The 21912-nt window shown below is 38.8% G+C and overlaps 1 protein-coding gene across 10 annotated transcripts in view; it reads left to right on the forward strand.

Annotated features, from left to right (window-relative positions):
* The window catches only part of EVI5 (ecotropic viral integration site 5), a 214584-nt gene that overhangs the window by 135989 nt on the left and 56683 nt on the right, over positions 1–21912 (forward strand). For all 10 annotated transcript variants that reach the window (XR_012481898.1, XM_074266231.1, XM_074266227.1 and 7 more), the window contains 4 exons: positions 8054–8194; positions 8744–8902; positions 10371–10517; positions 18100–18195. Coding sequence is in view for 9 of the 10 variants with exons in the window: in XM_074266231.1 (XP_074122332.1) it covers positions 8054–8194; positions 8744–8902; positions 10371–10517; positions 18100–18195 (543 nt within the window). In the remaining variant the exon portion in view is untranslated. The remainder of the gene's footprint in view (positions 1–8053; positions 8195–8743; positions 8903–10370; positions 10518–18099; positions 18196–21912) is intronic.

Consider the following 21912-nt stretch of genomic DNA (forward strand, 5'->3'; position numbering starts at 1 on the left):
TTGAATAGTAATGGTGATGGTGGACAACCTTGTTTCACCCCTGATCTTAATGGGAATGGTTGCAACCTTTCTCCATTACATATGATGCTTATTGATGGTTTTAAATAGATGCTACTGATTATCTTAAGGAAAAGTCCATTTATTCCTATACTCTCAAATGTTTTTAATAGGAATGGATGTTGGATTTTATCAAATGCTTTTTCTGCATCTATTGAGATGATCATATGATTTTTGTTAATTTGATTATTAATATGGCCAATTATACTGATGGTTTTCCTAATATTGAATCAGCCCTGCATTCCTGGTATAAATCCTACTTGATCATGATGTATTATCTTGGGGATAATTTTCTGGAGTGTTTTTGCTAATATTTTATTTAAGATTTTAGTATCAATATTCATTAGGGAGATTGTTCTGTTGTTTTCTTTCTCCGTTTTCAACCTACCTGGTTTGGGTATCAATACCATGTCTGTGTCATAAAAGGAGTTTGGTAGGACTCCTTCATTCCCTATTTTTTCAAATAGTTTATATAACATTGGAGCTAATTGTTCTTTGAATGTTTGGTAGAATTCACATGTAAATCCATCTGGTCTTGGGGATTTTTTCCTGGGGAATTGATTAATAGCTTGCTCTATTTCTTTTTCTGAAATGGGACTATTTAAGCAATTTACTTCCTCCTCTGTTAATCTGGAAAGCCTATACTTTTGGAGGTAGTCCTCCATTTCACTTAGGTTATCAAATTTGTTGGCATAAAGTTGGGCAAAGTAACTCCTTATTATTTCTCTAATTTCCTCCTCATTGGTGGATAGTTTCCCCTTTTCATTTTTAAGACTAACAATTTGATTTTCCTCTCTCCTTTTTCTAATCAGATTTACCAAAAGTTTATCTATTTTATTGGTTTTTTCATAGAACCAACTCTTAGTTTTATTTATTAGTTCAATAGTATTTTTACTTTTAATATTATTAATTTCTCCTTTTAATTTTAGAATTTCAAGTTTAGTATTTGATTGGGGGGGTTTATTTTGGTCTTTTTCTAGATTTTTAAGTTGCAAGCCCAATTCATTGATCTTCTCTTTCTCTATTTTCTTCAAGTAAGCCTCCAAAGATATAAAATTTCCCCTTATTACAGCTTTAGCTGCATCCCACAAATTTTGGTATAATATCTCAAAATTGTCATTATCTTGAGTGAAATTATTAATTGTGTCTATAATTTGCTGTTTCACCCAGTCATTCTTTAAGATGAAGATTATTTAGTTTCCAATTACTTTTTAATCTATTTACCCCTAACTTTTTGGTGAATGTAGTTTTTATCGCATCGTGATCTGAAAAGAAGGCATTTATTATTTCTGCCTTCCTGCATTTAATTTTGAGGTCTTTATGCCCTAATATATGGTCAATTTTTGTATAGGTTCCATGTACTGCTGAGAAGAAAGTATATTCCTTTCTATCACCATTCAGTTTTCTCCAAAGGTCTATCATACCTAATTTTCCAAATATTTGATTTACCTCTTTCTTTCTTAATTGTTTTGCGGTTTGATCTATCTAATTCTGAGAGTGCAAGGTTGAGATCTCCCACTATTATAATTTTGCTGTCTATTTCTTCTTGTAACTCTCTTAACTTCTCCTTTAGGAAGATAGATGCTATACCACTTGGTGCATATATGTTTAGTATTGATATGGCTCCATTGTCTATGCTATCCTTTAGCAAGATATAGTTTCCTTCTTTATCTCTTTTGATTAGCTCAATTTTTGCTTTTGCTTGATCTGAGATAAGGATGGCCACCTCTGCTTTTTTGACTTCACTTGAAGTATAATAGATTCTGCTCCAGCTTTTTACCTTTACTCTGTAAGTATCTCCCTGCTTTAAATGTATTTCCTGTAAACAACATATTATAGGGTTCTGACTTTTTTTTTTTCTCTTTTTCTGAGGCTGGGGTTAAGTGACTTGCCCAGGGTCACACAGCTAGCAAGTGTTGTGTCTGAGACCAGATTTGAACTCGGATCCTCCTGAATTCAGGGCTGGTGCTCTATCCACTGCGCCCCCTAGCTGCCCCTTCGTCATAATTTTCGGGAAGTCCAATAATCCTCAGATTTTCTCTCCTAGATCTATTTTCCAGGTCTGTCGTTTTGGCAAGTAGATAGCTGACATTTTTCTGCAGATTTTCATTTTTTTGGCTTTGCTTGACTGATTCTTGGTGAATCATTCATTTTTATTTGTTCAGTTCTGATTTTTAATGAGTTATTTTCTTCATTAGCTTTTTTAACTTCTTTTTGTATGTGTCCAATTGAGTTTTTAAATGAGTTGTTTTGCTCCGTGGAATTTTTTTCCATTTCACTAAATTTATTTTTTAGTGAGTTATTTTCTTTTTCCAATTCACAAATCCTACTTTCCTGTGATTTCTTTACCTTTTCCAACTCCTTAATTCTGTTTCCCTGCATTTCCTGTGAATTCTTTACCTTTTCCAATTCACATTTCAGGACATTGTTATTCTCTAGCATAGCTTCTCTTTCCTTTCCCCATTTTTCTTCTAATTCTCTCTTCAGATTTTTAATAGTTTCTTCTAGGAGAGCGTTATTTGGGGAACTGTCTGGAGGCTGTCTGCTATTAGCCTCCTCAGGTTTGGAAACCAGCTCTTTTTCTGCTTAGAAGCTTTCAATCCTTTTCTTCATTTTTTTTGCTCTTTTTTTTTTTTTTTTTTTAAGCCTTCAGGGCAAGGAGATTACCAGCTTCCTCTGCAGAGGGAGGATGGGTTTATGGACGGTATTTGCCCTCTCAGTGGGCTGCAAGGAACGGCAGAGCTGTGGGAGGGCTCTGGGAAGAGCTCCATGGGGAAGTGATTATGCTTGGGTATCACGGGAGGGCTGTGTAAGTGCCCTGCTAGGAGCCCCGCTGTGAGGATTAGTGACCGGAGCAAAGGTATCGCTGCCCCCTCCCACAAATGCTCACTTTGAGGATTTGCAATCCTCCTGTTCCTCACCGTACCTGAAGTGTCCCTGCCTGGGAGAGCGCAGTCGGGCTGGGGAAATTCCACTATCCCAGTGAGCCCCTCACCATACACATGAAAGGCTGCCCTGGGTCACCCTGTCACTGCCCCCTGCTGTGTGGCTGCCCCCGCGAGCCCCTCGCTGCCCAGTGCCATGAAGAGCTGTGTTATGGTCTGCGCTGGGTCACCTACGGTCCTGGGTGGGCGCAGCCAGAGTCTCTCGGGCTTGGTGTCCCTCCTGTACCCACTACCCCAGGCTCCGACTTCTCTGCTGGTCCCCTTCTCCGCCACCAACGCAAAGCAGTCAGGCTACAGAGGCCGCCCCCTGCGCCTCTCCCCGCTCTGCCTGGTCTGCTCCCGCCACCTCAGGGCAAGCCTTTTCTGCGATATTCCAGATTCTCTTCCGCTGGTAAGTTGTCGGATTTCCAATCCTTGTGGCTCAAGCGCTGTTTTTGAGGCTGGATTAAATACTTGCTCGAAAGGGAATTAGAGAGCTTAGAAAGTTCCATCTGGCTCCTCCGCCATCTTGGCTCCGCCCCCTCTGGTGATATTTTTACTAAAAAGTTTTTCTTCCTTTCTCCCATTTTTCCTTTAGTTGCAAAATGCTAATTATATGCTGCTATTTTTGCATCAGTTGTCAGGATTCTTCAGAACCAGACTCGGTGTTTACTTGGAATAATTGGCCTATAATGCTCTGCATTATGATATTTGAGTCTATCAAATACTTAAACGAGCATTTTAGATCCAAAGTTCTTTCAAGAAAAAAAACCATCTCTCTCTGTAGCATCCCAGGTTTCCCAAAGGAAGCTGAGAGCTCTGTGAGACGGTTCCTGCCCACCAAGGCTCCGGCAGTGACAGGGTGACCCGGGGCTCTGGAGTCAGAGGACGCGGCTTCCGATTTTGTTCCTGCTGGTTACTGCTCCTTGGGTCTCGGGGTTCTCAGGCATAAGGCGAGAGGGCTGGCCCAGAACATCCCCGAGCGTGAACAGTTTTAAATCTACAGTTAGTTATGATCAGTTAGTCAGCAGATCTTTAAGCATAATACTGAAAGTAGAAAGAAAATAGAAAGAGCACCCCACTATCTTTGCTGTTGGGTTTAAAAAAAAAGTTTGACTTGATAAAACAATGTGTTTCCTACCCTTAATTTAGATTTAGGGGCAGCCAGGTGGTGCAGTGGTTAGAGCACCGGCCCTGAAGTCAGGAGGACCTGAGTTCAAATCTGACCTCAGACACTTAACACTTCCTAGCTGTGGGACCCTGGGCAAGTCACTTAACCCCAGCCTCAGGGGGGAAAAAGAAATTTAGACTTAAAAAGCTTCTATTGTAAATACAATTATGGAGATGATTTTATTTAATAGTCAATGAATATTTAGACAGTAATGGAAAGGAAGAATTGTATTCACTTAAAGTGTTTGCCACTGTCTTGGAAAATGGCCTTCCCAGAGACCAAACATTCTCTATCAGTGGTCTTGTTTTGCAAATGCTCCTATCCAGAGATGATATTGGAATGATTTTATTGAGCCCCCAGTAATTTCTCCCTGAAATTATCGCCCTGATGATTTAAGAGACAGTCTGCTTATCTATATTTGCAGAATAAAATGAATGAAAGAATTATATTACTCAAAGTTGACCCACACGGTATGTGTTTGTGTATATCTGTAGGAAGCTGGGATGGAAAGGGGAAAAGGAGGGAGTAAGAAAAAGGAGAGGAAATGAGTGTAAGGGAAGGAAGCAGGAAGAGAGAAGGGGAAGGCCAGAAGGAGAACGAGAGTGATGAGGTTTGGTCCAGAACTGAGTCATAGGAGAAAGGTTTGCCAGGTTGTAGTTAATAAATTATATAATATTTTCATTCATGCCAAATTGGTTGGTGCCACAAAAGCCTATCACTTTAATGGAATGGTATTTTCTTCTAACATAATGTGGCTGTGACTCATGAGGGCCATGGTCTTAGAAATTAAATTAAAGCTGTAACTCAGGCACGCATTGTATAGTAAGTAGACCGCAGCATGTTACTCATTCACAGAAATAGAGTAAAAGATACCCAGGACGATTAGGGAGCCAACTTAATATCGCCAGCATTTATACCTTGCAGCAGGCGGTGTAAACAGGCAGCGAGCATGGCCCAGAGGGAAGTAGGAGAGCGGGCCGGTGTCTTCTCTGACACCTGACTTCTCCCTGCAGTCAAGGCCCATCTTGACAATCTCAGTCTTGTAGCCCTTTCCTCAGACTGTGGGTCATGAAATGCGTTTTGAAGAGTTAAAATCAGACATCACTTAAAAAGTGATGGAAGTGCACAGAGTGGGTGCAAACAAACTGCAGCAAGATCCAAGGGAGCTGTGACAGCGCATCTGAGTAAGCCAATCAGTAATGGGCCAGGCCCCTCCAGGGCGAAGGGCAGAGGGGGCAGAAAAAAGGGCCCCTCTGGTGAATTTGCGGGGCATAGACAGAAGTGGCAAATGGGCCCCTCCTCAGGGCAAACTCTGGCTGAGATCTCAGGCTGATTAATGGGCACAGTAGGGGGAACATTTTTGTCAGTTCTAAGGTTATATAGAAACAATCACTATTCCCAGAGCTCAGGCCTCCCTCCTAATACCCCATGAGGTGGAACATGTCCTTCACTGGCAGAATAATCCATAGAGGGGTTTGGCCCCTAAAAGCTATAAGGAGGAGACCATGAGTCATGAGGGAGAGAGACACCATGTGGGATGGGGAGCAGGGGAGGGGAAAGAAACTGAGGCAGAGTGCCGTGATGGGCTCTAAACCCAGGAAGGATTCAGCAAAGCGGGCGTGAGCCATGGAACATTTATAAGGGCATTTTGACATAACTCGGATTTCTGATGACCTCCACAAAAGGTGGGGCTATGAGGCTAAACTGATTCCTCTCTGTGCCCTTCCCCAGGGAGCAGTTCCATCTCTGCCTAGAACCTCATCATTTCCCAACTCTTCTAATTTGTTAAAGAAATCTTTTGAAAAGTAGTTTGGAACCCCTAAATAGAACTCCCTACATTTGTTAACATCAACTGATAAACACTTTGAGAACAAGATGTTCATAAAATTCTTTACTTCTAGGTAGCTGAAAAATTGTCATAACTTTTATTGTTTTTTGTAATTTAAGTCCTATCAAATTATCTTAAAAGCAATCTAGATGAAGATTTTAATAGATTTGTTCTTGTATGAAATATGTAGCTCAGAGGCTAACCCTCTGCTATTGATTAAAATCAGTGTCACACCCTACTCTTTGCAGGGTTTTTTGTTTTGTTTTGTTTTTGTTTTTGTTTTGGGGGTTTTTTTGCAGGGTAATTAGATATTTTTTAAAAAGATTTTAAAATCCCAGAATTGGACTTACTAATTCACTTCTTTATAGCCAGTTTGGGTCTGTTATAGACAAGTAGGTTCTTCCCCTCTCTTTGGGGATCTCTGGGATCAGCTCTTAAATCTATTCTCTAATTTCCTTATAGTGGTACCTGCCACAAAATAGAATGCTTTCCTTCAAGAAGGGGCTGGTGTCTTCTAGAGTCACTTTCAATGCTCAAATTAGAGAGAATTTCTCACACACCATTATTAATGATTAGAATCCTGTAATTATTTTTAGCATTGGATTGGACTGGAAATCATCAGTCCCTATTTTAACAGGCAGTCATCTTATAACTTCTCAGCATGACAGCCAAGAAGTTATTAATGGCGGATGAAGTAAACACTGGAAGGATCTTTTTAAAGCTCTTCATTGATGAAGAGGGAAAGTGGATCAATGCAAAAGGGGTAGTAGCTCCCCCCCCCAAAAAAAAAGACCTTCTTATGGCCTTGCTCTAAGTACACTTAAATAGAATAATAGGATGACTTGATTTTACCGGACTGGTGAAGCCAGTGGAGGTCTCCCAGTGTGACCTTTAATCTTTTTCTTCTCAGCCCCCAGTTTAGACTACCTAGATTGATAGGCTACTTCCTTAAGCTCCCTGCTAGTACTCTTGGGCCCCCTACACCTACAGGATAATCTCCACTCCCTCCCCTCCCCCCAGGAATATAGAACTGGAAAGAGGCATCTGTAAGACATTCCTGTAAGGCTCAAGGCCCAGTTGTACAACTTGGAGACTTTATAGAGCAACACAAAATCTTTGGAATCAGCCTGTGTCCAAGTCAGCAGTGAGACACCTGAAGGCCGTCTCACTCGTATTTGGGGGAATATAGGTGCTAAGAATGATGTAACCAGCTTCATTTTGTCCTAATTCTCCATTTACTACATCTGACTCCAGCATGAACTTGGGATCAGTTTACAACAGCTGTCTTCCTTCAGTGTCTCATTTCTACCTGTAATTGCTCCAAGGACTTTTTGCTCTTTGTTTTGTGTCACAAGCAAAGTGTGTTCCCCTTTAACTAGTTGGGTTTTAACAAGTAGCACACATTCCTTTATTTCTTGTTAAGAGTGAAGTACATTTTCTTTAACAGACAATTTACATCACCAGCTCTTTTGTAACAAACAGCCTTCTGCTCTTTGTCTAATGGCATAACAAGAGATACATGTATCTGTGTATGTATACATGCATGGTGTGTGTGTGTGTGTGTGTGTGTGTACACATGCAGGTGCAGTGTCTCATTCTGGCCGTAAGGCTGCAGTGCTGCCGTCTCTCTCACCTCTGGTAGTTTTGGTCAGCAAACTCCAGGGCCTGTGTGAATGAAGTGATGGACAGAAGAAAAGGTGGCGCATTAATTTTTCAAGAAATAAAGCTCATAAAGTAAAAGATTGAGAAACAGTTATATAGTGAATAAAGAACTGATCCGGAAGTCACAAAGACCTGGTTCAGATAGGTCTCAGTTGTGTTGCACGCTGCTTCTGTGGCCCTGAGAAAAGCACTTACTACTTGTCATCTCATGAATATTTCTAAGATTATAATTTGTAGAACAGTTCTTACTCTGCATGAGCAGATGGAGTTTTCTTATATGGAGTTTCCTGTATCAATGAAATCACAGGTGCAGGTGGAAACAAAATAGACCAAGCGTGGAGTCCGCTGCCAAATAGCTCCCAGATAGAATAGTCCATTAGTCGTTTAGGTTTTGCTTTTTTCTTGTTTCAGAGAAACAATTCCTTGCCTGATGAGAATAATATTGCAAGTCTTCAGGAGGAATTAATCGCTGTGAAACTGAGAGAAGCAGAAGCTTTGATGGGTTTGAAAGAACTCAGGCAGCAGGTGAAGGATTTGGAAGAACATTGGCAGGTATTTCCTCCCTTGTGTGCACAGTCATCCAGGCTGCGCAGGTGGGATGGGATGGGCTTGGGGGGCTGAGGATGGGCCAGACGGGACCCACAGAACTCAGAATAAGTCTGGCTCTCTCTTATTCTCATGCCTCAAGAAATGAGGCAATATTTACACTAATTGGAAGTAAAGTTACCTTGGATTTACACCTTTCTAAAGAATTCCTTTCTAATACACTTTGTTTTCATGGCGTTGAGCATTGGCCAGTATCATGCATCAAGCAGAGGTGTGGTATGGTAAACATTTCATACGGCCCTTGTTGAAAATTGATTGATTCTAGAATAATAACTTAGGTTAAATCTTGTTATGATAAATACCTTTTCCACCAAGAAATTTTTTTTATTATAGAATGAAATAATCTTCAACTTATTTGATTAATATTTTATCCATTAAGATTTTTATTTAATGTGGACAGTGTGCTGTGACGCTTTCGACTTGTCTGGAGAACGTGTCTGTGGTGTGTTGCCTTTATTCCTAGAATTGTGAGACTCATAATGTTCGGTGTTTTAGCGCCATCTAGCTCGAACTACTGGGAGATGGAAAGACCCACCCAGGAAGAACACAATGAATGAATTGCAAGATGAACTGATGACCATACGGCTCCGAGAGGCTGAAACCCAAGCAGAGATAAGAGAAATAAAACAGAGGATGATGGAAATGGAAACGCAGGTATAATAGGGAGATCCCCAAGCGTAATTACAGCTTTGGATAAAGAATGTTTATGGAACAGTCCACACCAAGCTTCCAGTGGCTGGTCACTTAGAGTGTAATATTTTTAGGAACAAAGAGCTTTTATGATGTGTTTTTGGAGGCAAGATGGAGTCGTAGGAAGCCTATGAAACAGTTGTGAAAGGTCAGCTGCGCCATTGCACTGTTAGTCACGTTAGACAAAGATCCTGTTCCCCTCCAAATAAAATCAAGTTGAAGGTCATTTGACAGTTACTGTTATGGTACAGTACATTGGTCTAAAAAGGACTTTTAGAAGTACATTTATTTTATGTTGTGTATTGGAGTATAGAGCTATGTATTATTCTAGGATGAAAGAGATTTAAATTTTCAAATTTGTTTTTTATTCAATCAGCAGGGGGCACCTTGAGCCAGTAAATTATTCTGTTGCATTTGCTTGACATGCTGGAACTTGTAAAAAGCTGGTTTTCATATTTGTCCCACTTTGGAAATAAAGGGCTCCTTGGGTGAGACCTCTCATGTTAGAAGAATTTATGCAGTGCAGGCTGTCCTAGACAGAAAGCTTTCCCAGAACCCATTAATAGTCTTGAGAGATACATGCCAGGCTTATGGCAGGAAGGTGATATTATGCTGTTATTAAACACGCTGCTACGTGGTTTTCCTCTTGGTTCTGGGAATTGCTGGGCCTCCCTCACTGGCAGAAGTTGCTCTTATGCAACTATTCACTATCAAATTGCCATCTGACCCTCTTTACATGAATGCAAGTGAACCAAGGCAAGGGGACGTAGGGCTGCTCCAGGAGAAGTGCAAACTAAGGAGGATCGTGTCTTAAATGACAAAAATGGTGAAGGGAAAGATCCTTGTCCTTGAGCAGGGTTTCCATGTGGTGGGTAGCAAGGATCTTCTACTCTTGAACATTTTTTCCTCTTCAATTCCTTCCTTTTTTTCAGAGCTCTGGCTTTGACAGATACTTTATTGCCCCTGTTAGTAAGGTGGGAAAGAAAAGAGGAGGTTTATGTTAGTATAATGCTTTACAGTTTCCTGTTAGGTTTAGAGCATCTGTTTTTGAAGTGAAATGAATGCAAACCTTAGTGTTTGTTAATTATTTGGCTATATACACAGGGGCATTGTGTATCTTTGAAAGTTAAATTTAATTATTGCAGAAATGGTAAACTAAGCTAAAATATTGGTTCAAAACCTTTCACCTCCAGTATTTTCATGTTTACATATTAGATTTCTAGTCAGACTAGAGTTTTTGACTCTTTCGAAATTCAATTTAAATTTTTTTTCATAAAATTTGACTATGTATTAAGCACAATGGTACAAAAATTTTTGTAAAGTCCTGAATAATAAAATAGATAAGTAAAGAAAGAAAATGTTAAAACTTTTCAGCATTTCATGTCTCGCTTCTGACTTGCCTTTATTTTATTTTATTTTTTTTAATTATTAGAACCAAATCAATAGCAACCATTTAAGACGGGCAGAGCAGGAGGTGAGCAGCCTGCAGGGGAAGGTCCAGTGCCTTTCTACAGAGAATAGAGAATTACTCACCCAGTTAAGTGAAGCGAGGCGCAGACAAGCAGAGACGGAATACAAGGTAAAGCACCCTCCTTTTTTCCCTTGTGGCCTGTCCACAGTGGGGTCACTGCAGAAGCTTGGCTCCAGGCTTTCAGTCTTACTGACCCTATTCCATACCCTTCCTTTGATATTCTCTCAATGTGCTTTCTCTTTACTGTCCTTCAGAAACTACCTAGGGGAAACCGGGGAGAAAGACTGGGAAATCCTGAGTTCCCTTTGGTCCTGTGGCCCTGGATAAGTCCTTTGACATACTAGGACCCCAGGCAACTCTCCTAAGACTCTTAGGCTGCAAAGCAGGTAATGATTTACCTGGTTAAAGGACTTTCCTCACTGAGATTTCTCTGTGCTAAAGAAATCTCAGGTCTGAGTACCCCTCCCCTCCAAAATCTTCATTTAGACAGCAGCCAATTTAAGAAGGCTTTGGGAATCCAAATAACTGTTTTCTTTAAGGGAGCAGAGCCAGAATGAACCAATTTGGAAATAGGTTCTCCAAAAGGGTCCTCCTTTTTTGCCCAGAAATGATGGGATCTGCTCTCAGCATGGAAAGGCAATCAGAGAAGTGTTAAGCAGGAAGCAGGGAATGGGAATTAAAAGGTCCTTTGGAATCACTCGAGTTGCATAAAGCACTGTGCAGTTTGGAAGCAGGGCTCTGGTGGGGAGGGGTGCTCCTATTTCCAGGTATCTTATTTTCTCTTTACACCATAAGGTATCCCTTAGATCATTACTGTGGCTGGACTTAGATGGAAGTATCAGAAACATTAACAGCAGATTCAAATCTATAAAAACTTGCACACTCAAAAACTAAGATCTGTTGCCTTCTACATTATCTATTTTCTCATTAGTGCCACTAGACAATTATTTTCTATCTGTTCTTTTGGTTTTGGTCTCATATAAAAAGGAACTTGAGCATTATCAGTTGAATTAGAAAAATACCATCAAACTGAGGATTAAAAAAAGGATTTAAAGACACAAATCTTCACATCTACATGTTTGCTTAGGAACTGGTGAAATACAAGATGCCATTCTGTCTGTTTGTTGATGAAAAGAAAACATTTTATTTAGAGCAAAAAATATCTTTAAGGATCTTGTTTAAACAAAAAGGATACCAGGCATATGTTATCCTTGATACATATAAATCCAGAAATTATTCTGTCCTTTGGTCCTCTGAGAGTCATAATTGGAGCATAAAACAAAAGCATTTATTCACCAGAGGTGAGCCAGTACCATTGAGGTTGTCCTGTTGCAAATCCAAATAGAAGAATGATTTTCCCCAAGTCTCTAGGCACGCCTGGATGTTGCACTGATTGTAGTAAACCCCAGAATCCTTAGATAATTCTTCTAAATGAGATCAAATGTCATTCAAAATGTCCTCACTCTTCCCCCAGGAAAACTCAGATGAAAGATGCCTAGCTCTCAAGTAATGACATGAAATTTAATGGGCAGTTCTTTGAATAGTTTCTTAGTATAAATAGTTTAAAGAATGTTGTTTCTGATGAGAAGGAAAAGATGGGGCTGGATTCTCTTCAGGCAGTAGGCACAGGGCTTTCAGTGATTGCAAGCCAACCAAAAGCCCATTTTTTTCAGTACCAGCATTTTCTAGATGACATTTGATGGCTGCTTAGCCCAGATCAATATCGTCTTGGAAGAATCAGGGATGTCGGGTACTTTCAATGACAGTGATGGGAGGGCAAAAGCTGGTGGTGGCGTAGCATCCAGAGTGATTTGTAGCCATGACCTAGAGCAATAGCACTGGCTTCAGGAAGGATTTAATGATGTGCATTGGGAGGATCCTAGATGGAGGATGAATGGAAAGACTTGGAATACCAGATAAGGCACACACTCAAGTGGATATCTAAGGTCAAACCCCTCCAGTTTTCAGTCAGTAGTATCAGTCAGAAGCTTCTCAACCAGTTCTTAGCCTGAAACATATGGCCTTGTTTTTAATATTTCTAAAACAATTTTAATATAATTGGTTCCCTTGGTAAGCCTGTGTATTTTACTTGATGCATTTAAAAAACACGATTCTGAGAATGCATCCATAGGCCTCACCACCAGGGCTCCATGATCCAAAAAAAATTAAGACCCCCTGTGCTCAAAAATGGACTAGCACAAAATTAAGCAGTATAAAGATATTGGTCTGGATCATAGAATTTTGAGTGACCCCAAGGCATTCCCAAGCCATCCCCACCCCAAAAACTTCTCAATTTTTAAACCTCAGCCTTCTGACAGTAATTTTATATGACCATAAATGTGGCAAAGAAGCTCAGGCTCAGAAGAATTAGGATTACTTTTTGTGTCACTGGCAATTAATGAGTCAGTAACTAAGCATTTAATAGACATCTGTGATGTTCTTGGCACCATGCTAAGCGCTGGGAGATACACATCCAGTAAATGAAACATTCTCTATATTCCAGAAAGATACACGGTAGTTATGAGACTATAGAGCATATTACCAACAAAAACTTGGGCTAAAGAAGTATGAAATGTTATTACTGCCAAAGGAAACCTTTACTAGCCTTGAGGCAACCAGGGAGTGGTAACAAACTGTGCTAGAGTCAGTGGACATTAGCCCAGTGTCTCACACACAGTAGGTGCTTAATAAATGCTTGTTAATTTGACATTTCTGAGTGCCACATTGGTATGATATATTAAAAGAACCACAAAAAAGTATATAGCAAGTTGGGTGGGAATAAAGGATCTATGGAAAGAGTCTTGTATCTACAAGAATCACATAGGATGAGAAGATATGGATGGATTTCAGTTTTTACTGGTATAGGGAACATCCCCTCAATAAGATGGTAATTTATCCAAGTCCATTGTGCGTTTGTTGTTCGGTTGCTTCAGTCAAACTTTTCACAAGCCATTTGGTGTTTTCTTAGCAAAGGCACTGCGGTAATTTGCCATTTCCTTCTCCGATTTGTTTTGTAAATGCGGGAAAAGAGGGTTGTTATTTGTCTGGGTCACACAGTAGGAACTATCTGAGACTGGATTTGAATTCATAAAGTTGAGTCTTCCTGATTTCAAGCCTGATCTATCCATTGCATTGCCTAGCTGCTTATGCATCATGCATAGGTCTTGAGTAATAAAAGAGCCACAGTTTAACCAGTGCCTTTGCACAAACACTAAACTTACATACTTGGAAGGATGCTGACCCTCTAACTAGGCTTTTATCATATAAGGGATTAGGAATAAGGAGGAGAGACCAGAGCTGCGGTTCCATTGGAATGGTGAACTGAACGCCTGATGAGAAATTTTCCTTCACTCATACCCATCTCAGTGCCTCCTCTGCAGCAAAGTCTTAGGGGAAGAAGCTCTTCAGTTGAGGACCTTCAGCATGTGCTTCTAATATTTTAAGGACTATATTTCCATATAGTAGGTTATCTTTGTAAAGTAACATTTTATGCATTTAAAAACATAGCTGAGAAAGGCTTCACGATGCTCCTGCCCAAAAGGTGATCCCACATAAAAAAGTTCAGAGCCCCCCTGTCTTAGAGAGTTACCTGAAAAATGAAGTGATTGAGCCCCTATTCCAGTAAAAGCTTGGCTTCTTAGCCAAGCTGTGCTGCTGCTGGATCTCTTGCCTTTGTCATTTTACCTAGCACAAAGTAAATAGATATTAATAATATTATCTTTTGAAAACCCATCTGTGTAAAGGACAGAAGATTTAAGAGCTTAAAAATAAATTTGCATCCTTTTTTTCTCTAATCCAAAGTAAAAACTAGTTTCCCTAAAACCGGTTTATTGCTAGTTAATTTCATTCATTGTAGTGACCTTGGCTAATATAGATAGGCAATCATTTTGTACCTTGTATCTCATAGTTGCTTTGGAAACTGAGAGATTAAGCAGATGCACAGCTAGTATATGTGCCAGGTGGAGAGTACATCCAGGTCTTCCAAACTGAGACCTGCTCTCAATTCATTATGCCAAAGTATTTGATTGATGTTAGAATATTTTATATAAATTCAAATGAACATTCTACAGAGTCCATACTTCGTTAGGTAATCTGTGCATGTCTACATGAGGACAAAAGCTTTTCTTTCATCTTATTTTTCATTTGACTTTACTCAAAAGGAAAAAAAAAAGGTTTTTTTGAAGAAAGTTTTATGATGTGGAGGTAATTCATTTATTTTTCTGAAGTTGCTATACACATAACATTGAGCATATGCAAGCTTTAAAATGGATTACTGGCAGCAGTGGAATTTTTAAAAATAGGTTAGATGATAATCTTTCCAGACCAGGTTTGGTTGTAGTCCTGTTTAGAGATAGGGGATGAAATGATGACACTTAGCTATTCCTTCCCGCTTTATTGTTCTATGATAAGAAAATAACAGACTTTCAGTGGTGCATATAAAGCTGTAATTCCATCAACTAGTTCTAGTGACATTGCAAACCTGAGTGAAGTTCAAGTGGTTTATCAGTGTCACTAAAAGCCAGAGATGAAATTACATCCTTATAAATATGTAGAACTGTTTCAATTCCAATGACAGAAATCTGTATGTGAGGCTGACATTCATACACACCAAAGGAGCTTCTGAGTAAATAACTTAGTTTATTCTCCATTTCCCCCCAAAAAAATTATTGAATGAAGTTATATTAGTTTAACTTGTATGACTTCACCAGGTCTCTTGATGTTTCAGCTTTAACTTTCATCTATTGGATTTCAACCCTTATATTTGTGTAGGGTTTGGCAGTTTTCAGGGTAAATGTTGAAAGTCTCTTAATGGCCATCATAGTAGCCTTTGCTCCTAAGCTAATAGGCTAGTAGCATTCTGATATTTAAATAAGGAAATGGAAGTTAACAGACTTACCAGCATTCACACTCAGTCAGACCCAGCCATGTAAACCATAACCGGGTCTTGGAACCAAGATGCATATGTTATCCTTCATTTCTCAAGTTCATCATTTTTGCATCCTAGACCCCATTGGCCTTCTAGGGAAGTCTATGGATCTCTTCTCAGGAGAGCATTTTAAAAAATAATACACACTTGAAGGAAATAAATAGTAAGTTTTGGTTAGACATTACTGAAAATAAAAGTATGTTTTGGTTTTTGTTTTTTGTTTTTTTTTTTTTTTGGAGGGGGTTTCCCATTCAAGTTCATAGACTCCTTGAAATCGGATATACCCATGGATCCCTATGGATTCCAGACACCATATTAAAAACCCTTGACTTTGGTATTTTTTAACAGTGTTTCTAGAATTAATGGAACTTGTCAAAGGCTTAACTTAGCATTTCATTAATCAAAAAGAGTTTTTTCATGGCCAGAAATTTATTAATTTCTTAACAGAAATTTTTTCTTTGGGTCAGTGAAATAAACAGATTTGAAACTTGCTGCATACTGATAATAGTCAAGGACTGCAGTTTGTCATTATTTACTCAGTGAGTCTGTGAGATCTGTTCTAAGTAAGGAATAGAGATGCACTATTGACTGCTTGTTGGACAAATTTCTCCCTGGCTTTTAATTCATTCATCAGTCAGTATCTCGCTCCTTGCCAAACTTTTAAGGATGCAAATGAAATGAAGACAGCAGCAATCCCTGCTTGCAAAGAGCTTGTGTTCTGATTAGGAAATACTAAGTGTGTGTGTGTCTGTGTGTGTGTGTGTGTGTGTGTGTGTGTGTGTGTGTGTGTGTGTGTGTGTAAAGCACGTAGATACCATAGACTGAGAATGAAGAAAAGAAATACAGTGTCCAGCCCTTAAAATACTAGGTCACTTGGAAAAGGAAAGCGCTGCAGCTGACACGTCAGAAATAGTAGCACTGGAACTTTCAGCTGTTTAACATTATTGAATTCTAGTACAATTTGGACATTTGTCATAATGACTAGAATTAATATGTTTGAATAATTTTTGAAGTTATCTTGTCCTCATGCTAAATATGACTCACTTACTATAAATGTATATTAGATTATAAAAGTAATTTTGGTTGATAAATATGAAGACTTGAGAATTTTTAAATTATTCTTCATCATCACAAAAAAGTGCAAAAAAAAAATAGAACTTTTTAAAAGTAACTACCAATTTTTACCAAAACAATTTGAAAAATCATTTTATTAAGAAAAAACATGATACAAGGAACAAGTAAATGTTCAAACTCATTTCATCACAATCCTTATTCTGAAGCTGAAACTTTTTTTTTTTTTTTGGTTCCAAAATCTATACAGGAAAATTCATCTTTAATTTATACTTAAGTCCATCAAATGAAAGGCATTCATTAAGTTCTAGTCTGTGCCTAATGAGGCATCTGTCACATATGTATTTAGAGATACAGTCCTTTAATTCTCCAGTATTATACTTTTATAAAGATAGGCAAAAATATCAAAAATGAACTAAACTTTAAGGAAAGCAAGCCAAGTATTAGAGTATAATGAAAACATCCTGTTGACCATTAGATTTCTGAGAGATGCTTCACATTTAGTGTATGATAATTTTTCAAATTAGAAATTTTTAAAACTAATTTTATAATTATAACATTTTTTACAACATTATTCCTTGTACTCCCTTCTGTTCCGAATTTTTCCCCTTCTTCCCTCCACCCCCTCCCCTAGATGGCAGACATTCCCATACAAATTAAATATGTTATAGTATATCCTAGGTACAATATATATGTGCAGAACCTAATTTTGTTGTTGTTGTTGTTGTTGTTGTTGTTGTTGCTGCAAAGGAAGAATTGGATTCGGAAGGTAAAAATAATTTGAGGAGAAAAGCTCCAATTAGAAATTTAATAGAGCTAGAATAATAGGGGCTGGCTAGAATATTTCTAAACAGTGAATGCCTTGACCCAAGTTAACATTAATAACCTCATTTGTACTACATATGGTTTAATTTAAAAGATCAAAATTGTTTACACTTAGGAGTCTTTCTTGACCAAGTAGATAAACTTTGCCTTGTTCCTATGGATCACTAAGTATGAGGCAAGGGCACCGGTGCCCACTTCTGGACCTGTTATTGCAGGTCTTTGCGGTGTGAGCCATAAGAATTCTTTTATCATGCTATCCTGTTATGTTGGCTAGAATGTAAATTACATTTCTAACTTTCACTGGTATAACCCACAGTAGTAAAAGCTGTTTTGTGTTGAGGCACTTGGGTTGGGTGAAGAAGACCTTTGAAGTTTTCACTTTATTATCTATCCCCACTACTACCATCACAAATGTTATTAGTTGGAGTGTAAGAGAAAGGTACCAAATGTCGTGGCCATTGTTTTTTGACTTGACTGCTCTTTCACCTTTAAAAGCAACCATGGAAAACTATCAAGACACATATCAAAATTTGTTTAAGCGTAAATAGGACTGTTCAAGTAAAATACCATGGCAGGGGCCGCTAGGGGGCGCAGTGGATAGAGCACCAGCCCTGAATTCTGGAGGACCCGAGCTCAAATCTGGTTTCAGACACTTAACACTGCCTAGCTGTGTGACCCTGGGCAAGTCACTTAACCCCAGCCTCAGGGGGGGGAAATATCATGGCACATGAAGTCATTTTAAATTCAATCGATGGTGTCCTGTTTGCTTTCCTTAGCAATGCAATTTTTTTCATGTTTTCTGATTTTAGAAGAGATTTAATTCAGAGAACTGTGTCCACCTTTTCATTGCTTTCTCCCCCTCCCCAGAATAAAGAGGAAGTGATGGCAGTTCGTCTTCGAGAAGCAGACAGCATTGCTGCGGTGGCTGAACTGAGGCAACATATCGCTGAACTGGAGATTCAGGTACCCGGTGGGAGAGAGGAGCGGCTCTTCAGCGTAACAGAATGGGGTTTGTTCCATTCTCCTGCGTTCTCGAGCCTTGCCTAGCGTTAGCTCCCTGCCAGTGGGGAGGCTGTTCTCCTTCTCTGTGGAAGATTCAGGACAACTAACAGAATTGTTTAACTGAAAAAGGTGTCTAACAAGCTCTCCTACTCCTGACTCTTCTGACTGCCAGTGCTCGGTCATAAACTTCTTTCTACTGTAAAGTAGGGTTAGGTGCAACGTTCATCTGAGAAAAGCATTAGTTTGTTATGTGATTGCTTACCAATTTTCTGACCCTATTTTATCTTAAGGCAAGTTCACACAGACCCCTGGGTCTGGAATCTGGAAACCCTGCTTTTAGCTCTCGCCTTAGATCCTGGGCAGGACATGCTGTCTGCCTTAGTTTCCTCTTTTGCAAAATGGAGATGGAATGGCACCCACCTGTTAGGGTTGTTGTGAGGATCAAATGAGAAAATGTTTGTAAAACACTTAGGACAGAGCGCAGCATATAGTAGGCATTTCATAAATGGTTGTTCCCTTCCCTGAGGAAAGAATTTCCTCCTCCTTAGTCTGTCCAGTGCTGCTGTGGCTCACGTTATCATCATTACAGAGAAATCGCTTGCAGAACTAATGTGTAGTAAGCTTTGTGTTTTATAGTCCTCTGACTAAACTATCTGCTTTTCCTACTTTTCCTTACTACAGGGAGTAGGGCAAGCATATTCCCTTTGACTTTCTATTTTCAAAAAGTCATAAATTTTTCTTCTCTTTTTTTCTAGTTTATGTTAGTCTAGTCTATCAGCCATTTCTTCTTTGTATAAAACTCCCTTTTCTTCTTCCTTTTGTCCTTAAATTACATCTCAAACTGTTTGCTTTGTAAAAATGAATCCTTTAAATTTCAAACTTCAACATTCAGATGACCTATTGCCCAATTAACACATTGTTTCTTTATCTTTAATCTAGATTATATATCAAAATAGAACCCTTTTATGATTAGAAAATTAATAAAAGTATACTTTTGTATTTCTTTAGAATATTTTTCACAAAGCATATTATTCAAGGTAGCATCATGCTTGAGTGCTCTAATGATGTATTTTTCTTTAATTATCACTGTTGTCCTTATTGGAAAGTTGGATATGAATTTATGGCATCCTTTCATACTTTTCTTCATATGTCCTACCAATAGAAAAATAAAATAGGAGCTTTAAATGAAATACCTTCTGTGATTGCAGGATGGTTGAGGAGATACTAATTTTGGTCAGTACTTGCTGGAGAGTATCCAAGGATGTAAGGTGGTTTACACACCTTAAAAGCTAGTTAAGGCTATCATTATTTTATAAAAGAAAATGTAAGAAAATTTATAGTATCAATTTGTTGTTATCCTGTTACTACTGTTACATATATGGCACAGTTCAAGAAGTTTTGTAATGATTGATTTTGTTACCATGCAGTGATCAAGTCCATGACACAGTCTTTCTGCATGTCAGGTTTTTAAGCGGGACTAAGGCATTCTTTCCACTGAAAACAAAATATTCTTTATTCTTCATCTTAGAAAAACTTCAGTATGTCCATTTAAATTCCACCAGGGGGAGAACTTGTCTTTAGGCCTGGAGTTTGTGTTCTGAATCTCAGTAGACCCTTTCTCTTAAGGAAGAGAGAAATGCCCGCACTTTCTCCACATTTAAAAATTTGCAATGTGCTCTTGCATGTAGTCCTTAAAGTGAAGCTTGCAAACAATTGACAATTATTTATTGGCCAACTTTTGGAAATACTTGATTTCTATAGGTATATAGCAAAAGGGGCAGAGTCATTGGTAGCTCTAACTGCCCAAACTATGCTTATGTAGAAGTGAAATTTTGGTGATTTTAGAGGCTCCTTGGGGAACTTTGAGAGTATCAAGGGTGTGAAGAGCCCTGGCCTTGGTATCCGAAGGCCGTACTTATCATGTGACCTCCCTAGGCTATCCCCAGGGAAAGTGATCTCCCAGCTAAAGCCTGTGGTACGGGTAATGACACTTGCAATATTTGTTCAGAGTGAGGAAAGCATTTTGTAGACCTGAATATGCAAGAAAAATGTGTGTGGTTATTATTCCTGGTTAGATTACTTTCACATAAGTACCTTCTGTAATGTAGTGCTGCAGTTTACATTGATGTTTTATTTATTTGGCATCGTTTGAGAATGAGGTATTCCACATAAGTGAATTTTGAAAGTAAATACTCATTCCTCTTAATACCTGAAACTATTTGTATTAAATGCTAGGATTTTTTTTTTTTTTGAAGAAAATAATTCCAAAATATACTATATACTTTTTTATCTTCTTAAACATAGTTTTAAAAAAAATGAATACAGGTTGTCTGTGTTTTAGTCCTGGCTTACCGTGGAGGTTCAAACATAGACCCTACTGATCACATGATGCTCTGTTGAAAGCAAGACACTCTGAAGTAATTACATTTCTGTTGTTGATCATTTGTTCTTAAGGCATTTAGAAATTGGTTTATTAAACCTATATTATAATTTATTTGAAAATTATTACTGTGATTGAATGTGATGATAGACTGTTAGAGGACCAGAATCCAAGCATCAGAAGTGATTTGCAGAGCTTAAGAATCTAGAATTTCCAAGTACTGTCACCCTGATGATCAGAGTTCTGACTCGGTTTCTTTCATTTGTTATAGAGACTAGAGGTTTGGGTTTTTTTAATTCTGGATTTCATACACACAAAATGTGTATCTCCAAATATAAAGTAGAACTGAAAAATATGTGAAACTTCCAATCTATTGCATGCAATTTTCTTTTTTTCCAAAAAAAAAAAATTTTATGATAGATTAAACATGTTATTTTTCAAAGCTGCCCGGCTTGTCTGTGTTACCTTCTGAATTTCCTACTGTTCTCTTCTGTGCATTAAAAAAATGCTTTGTTGACTCTTTTTTCTTGCTTTTTTGATAGATAAGAGTATATATTCAATACTTAACTATGATATAGGCACCACGCACCAGAGATAAAAACACTAGCAGACTAGACAGTCCCAATCCACAAGGAGCTTACATTTTCCTGAGGAAAGATACTGTATAAAGGCTTGAAAGAGGGGGTGAGGAGAGGACTTGCCTGTACTTTATCAATCCCTTCCTTCTCGTTTCCTTGCAAGCTCCCTGGCCAGCCACTCAGCAGAAGCTGCTTTGTCAAACGCTGTCAGCCCAGCACTAAAACCAAGGACCTTGTCTCAATCCTGATCTTGTGGAGCTTTTGTATTTACTGAAATCCACCTTCTTCACCCCAGACACCATCAGTCCTTGACTTCAGTGATAGTATTCTTTCCTGGTACCAGGGTACCTGCCATCTCCATTGCTCTTGTGCCCTCCTCTCTCACAATCTCTTATTTTTTATTGGAAATTTCATCAGCTCCTGTCATCCAGATACCCCCTTTCTACACAGATCTCTTTATCTCGGTCTTACTTCCTCCTGAACTCTAGTTAACATTGTTCTTCATTTGTTTGTTCTTAGTTTCACACATGTATTAGTATTTTACTAAATATCTGTCCTTTCACTCTCTGTCTTGACCCATGGCTATCTCTTCATTTGGGACAAGATGACATTCAGGAATGGGGACACACTATCAACTGCTTGCTGGACATATTTTGCCCCGAATGTCCCACAGGCATCTCAGACTCAACAGGTCCAAAGTGGAGCTTGCTGTCTTCCTCT

The sequence above is a fragment of the Sminthopsis crassicaudata genome, chromosome 4 (assembly GCF_048593235.1).
Source record: "Sminthopsis crassicaudata isolate SCR6 chromosome 4, ASM4859323v1, whole genome shotgun sequence".
NCBI classification, from domain to species: domain Eukaryota; kingdom Metazoa; phylum Chordata; class Mammalia; order Dasyuromorphia; family Dasyuridae; genus Sminthopsis; species Sminthopsis crassicaudata.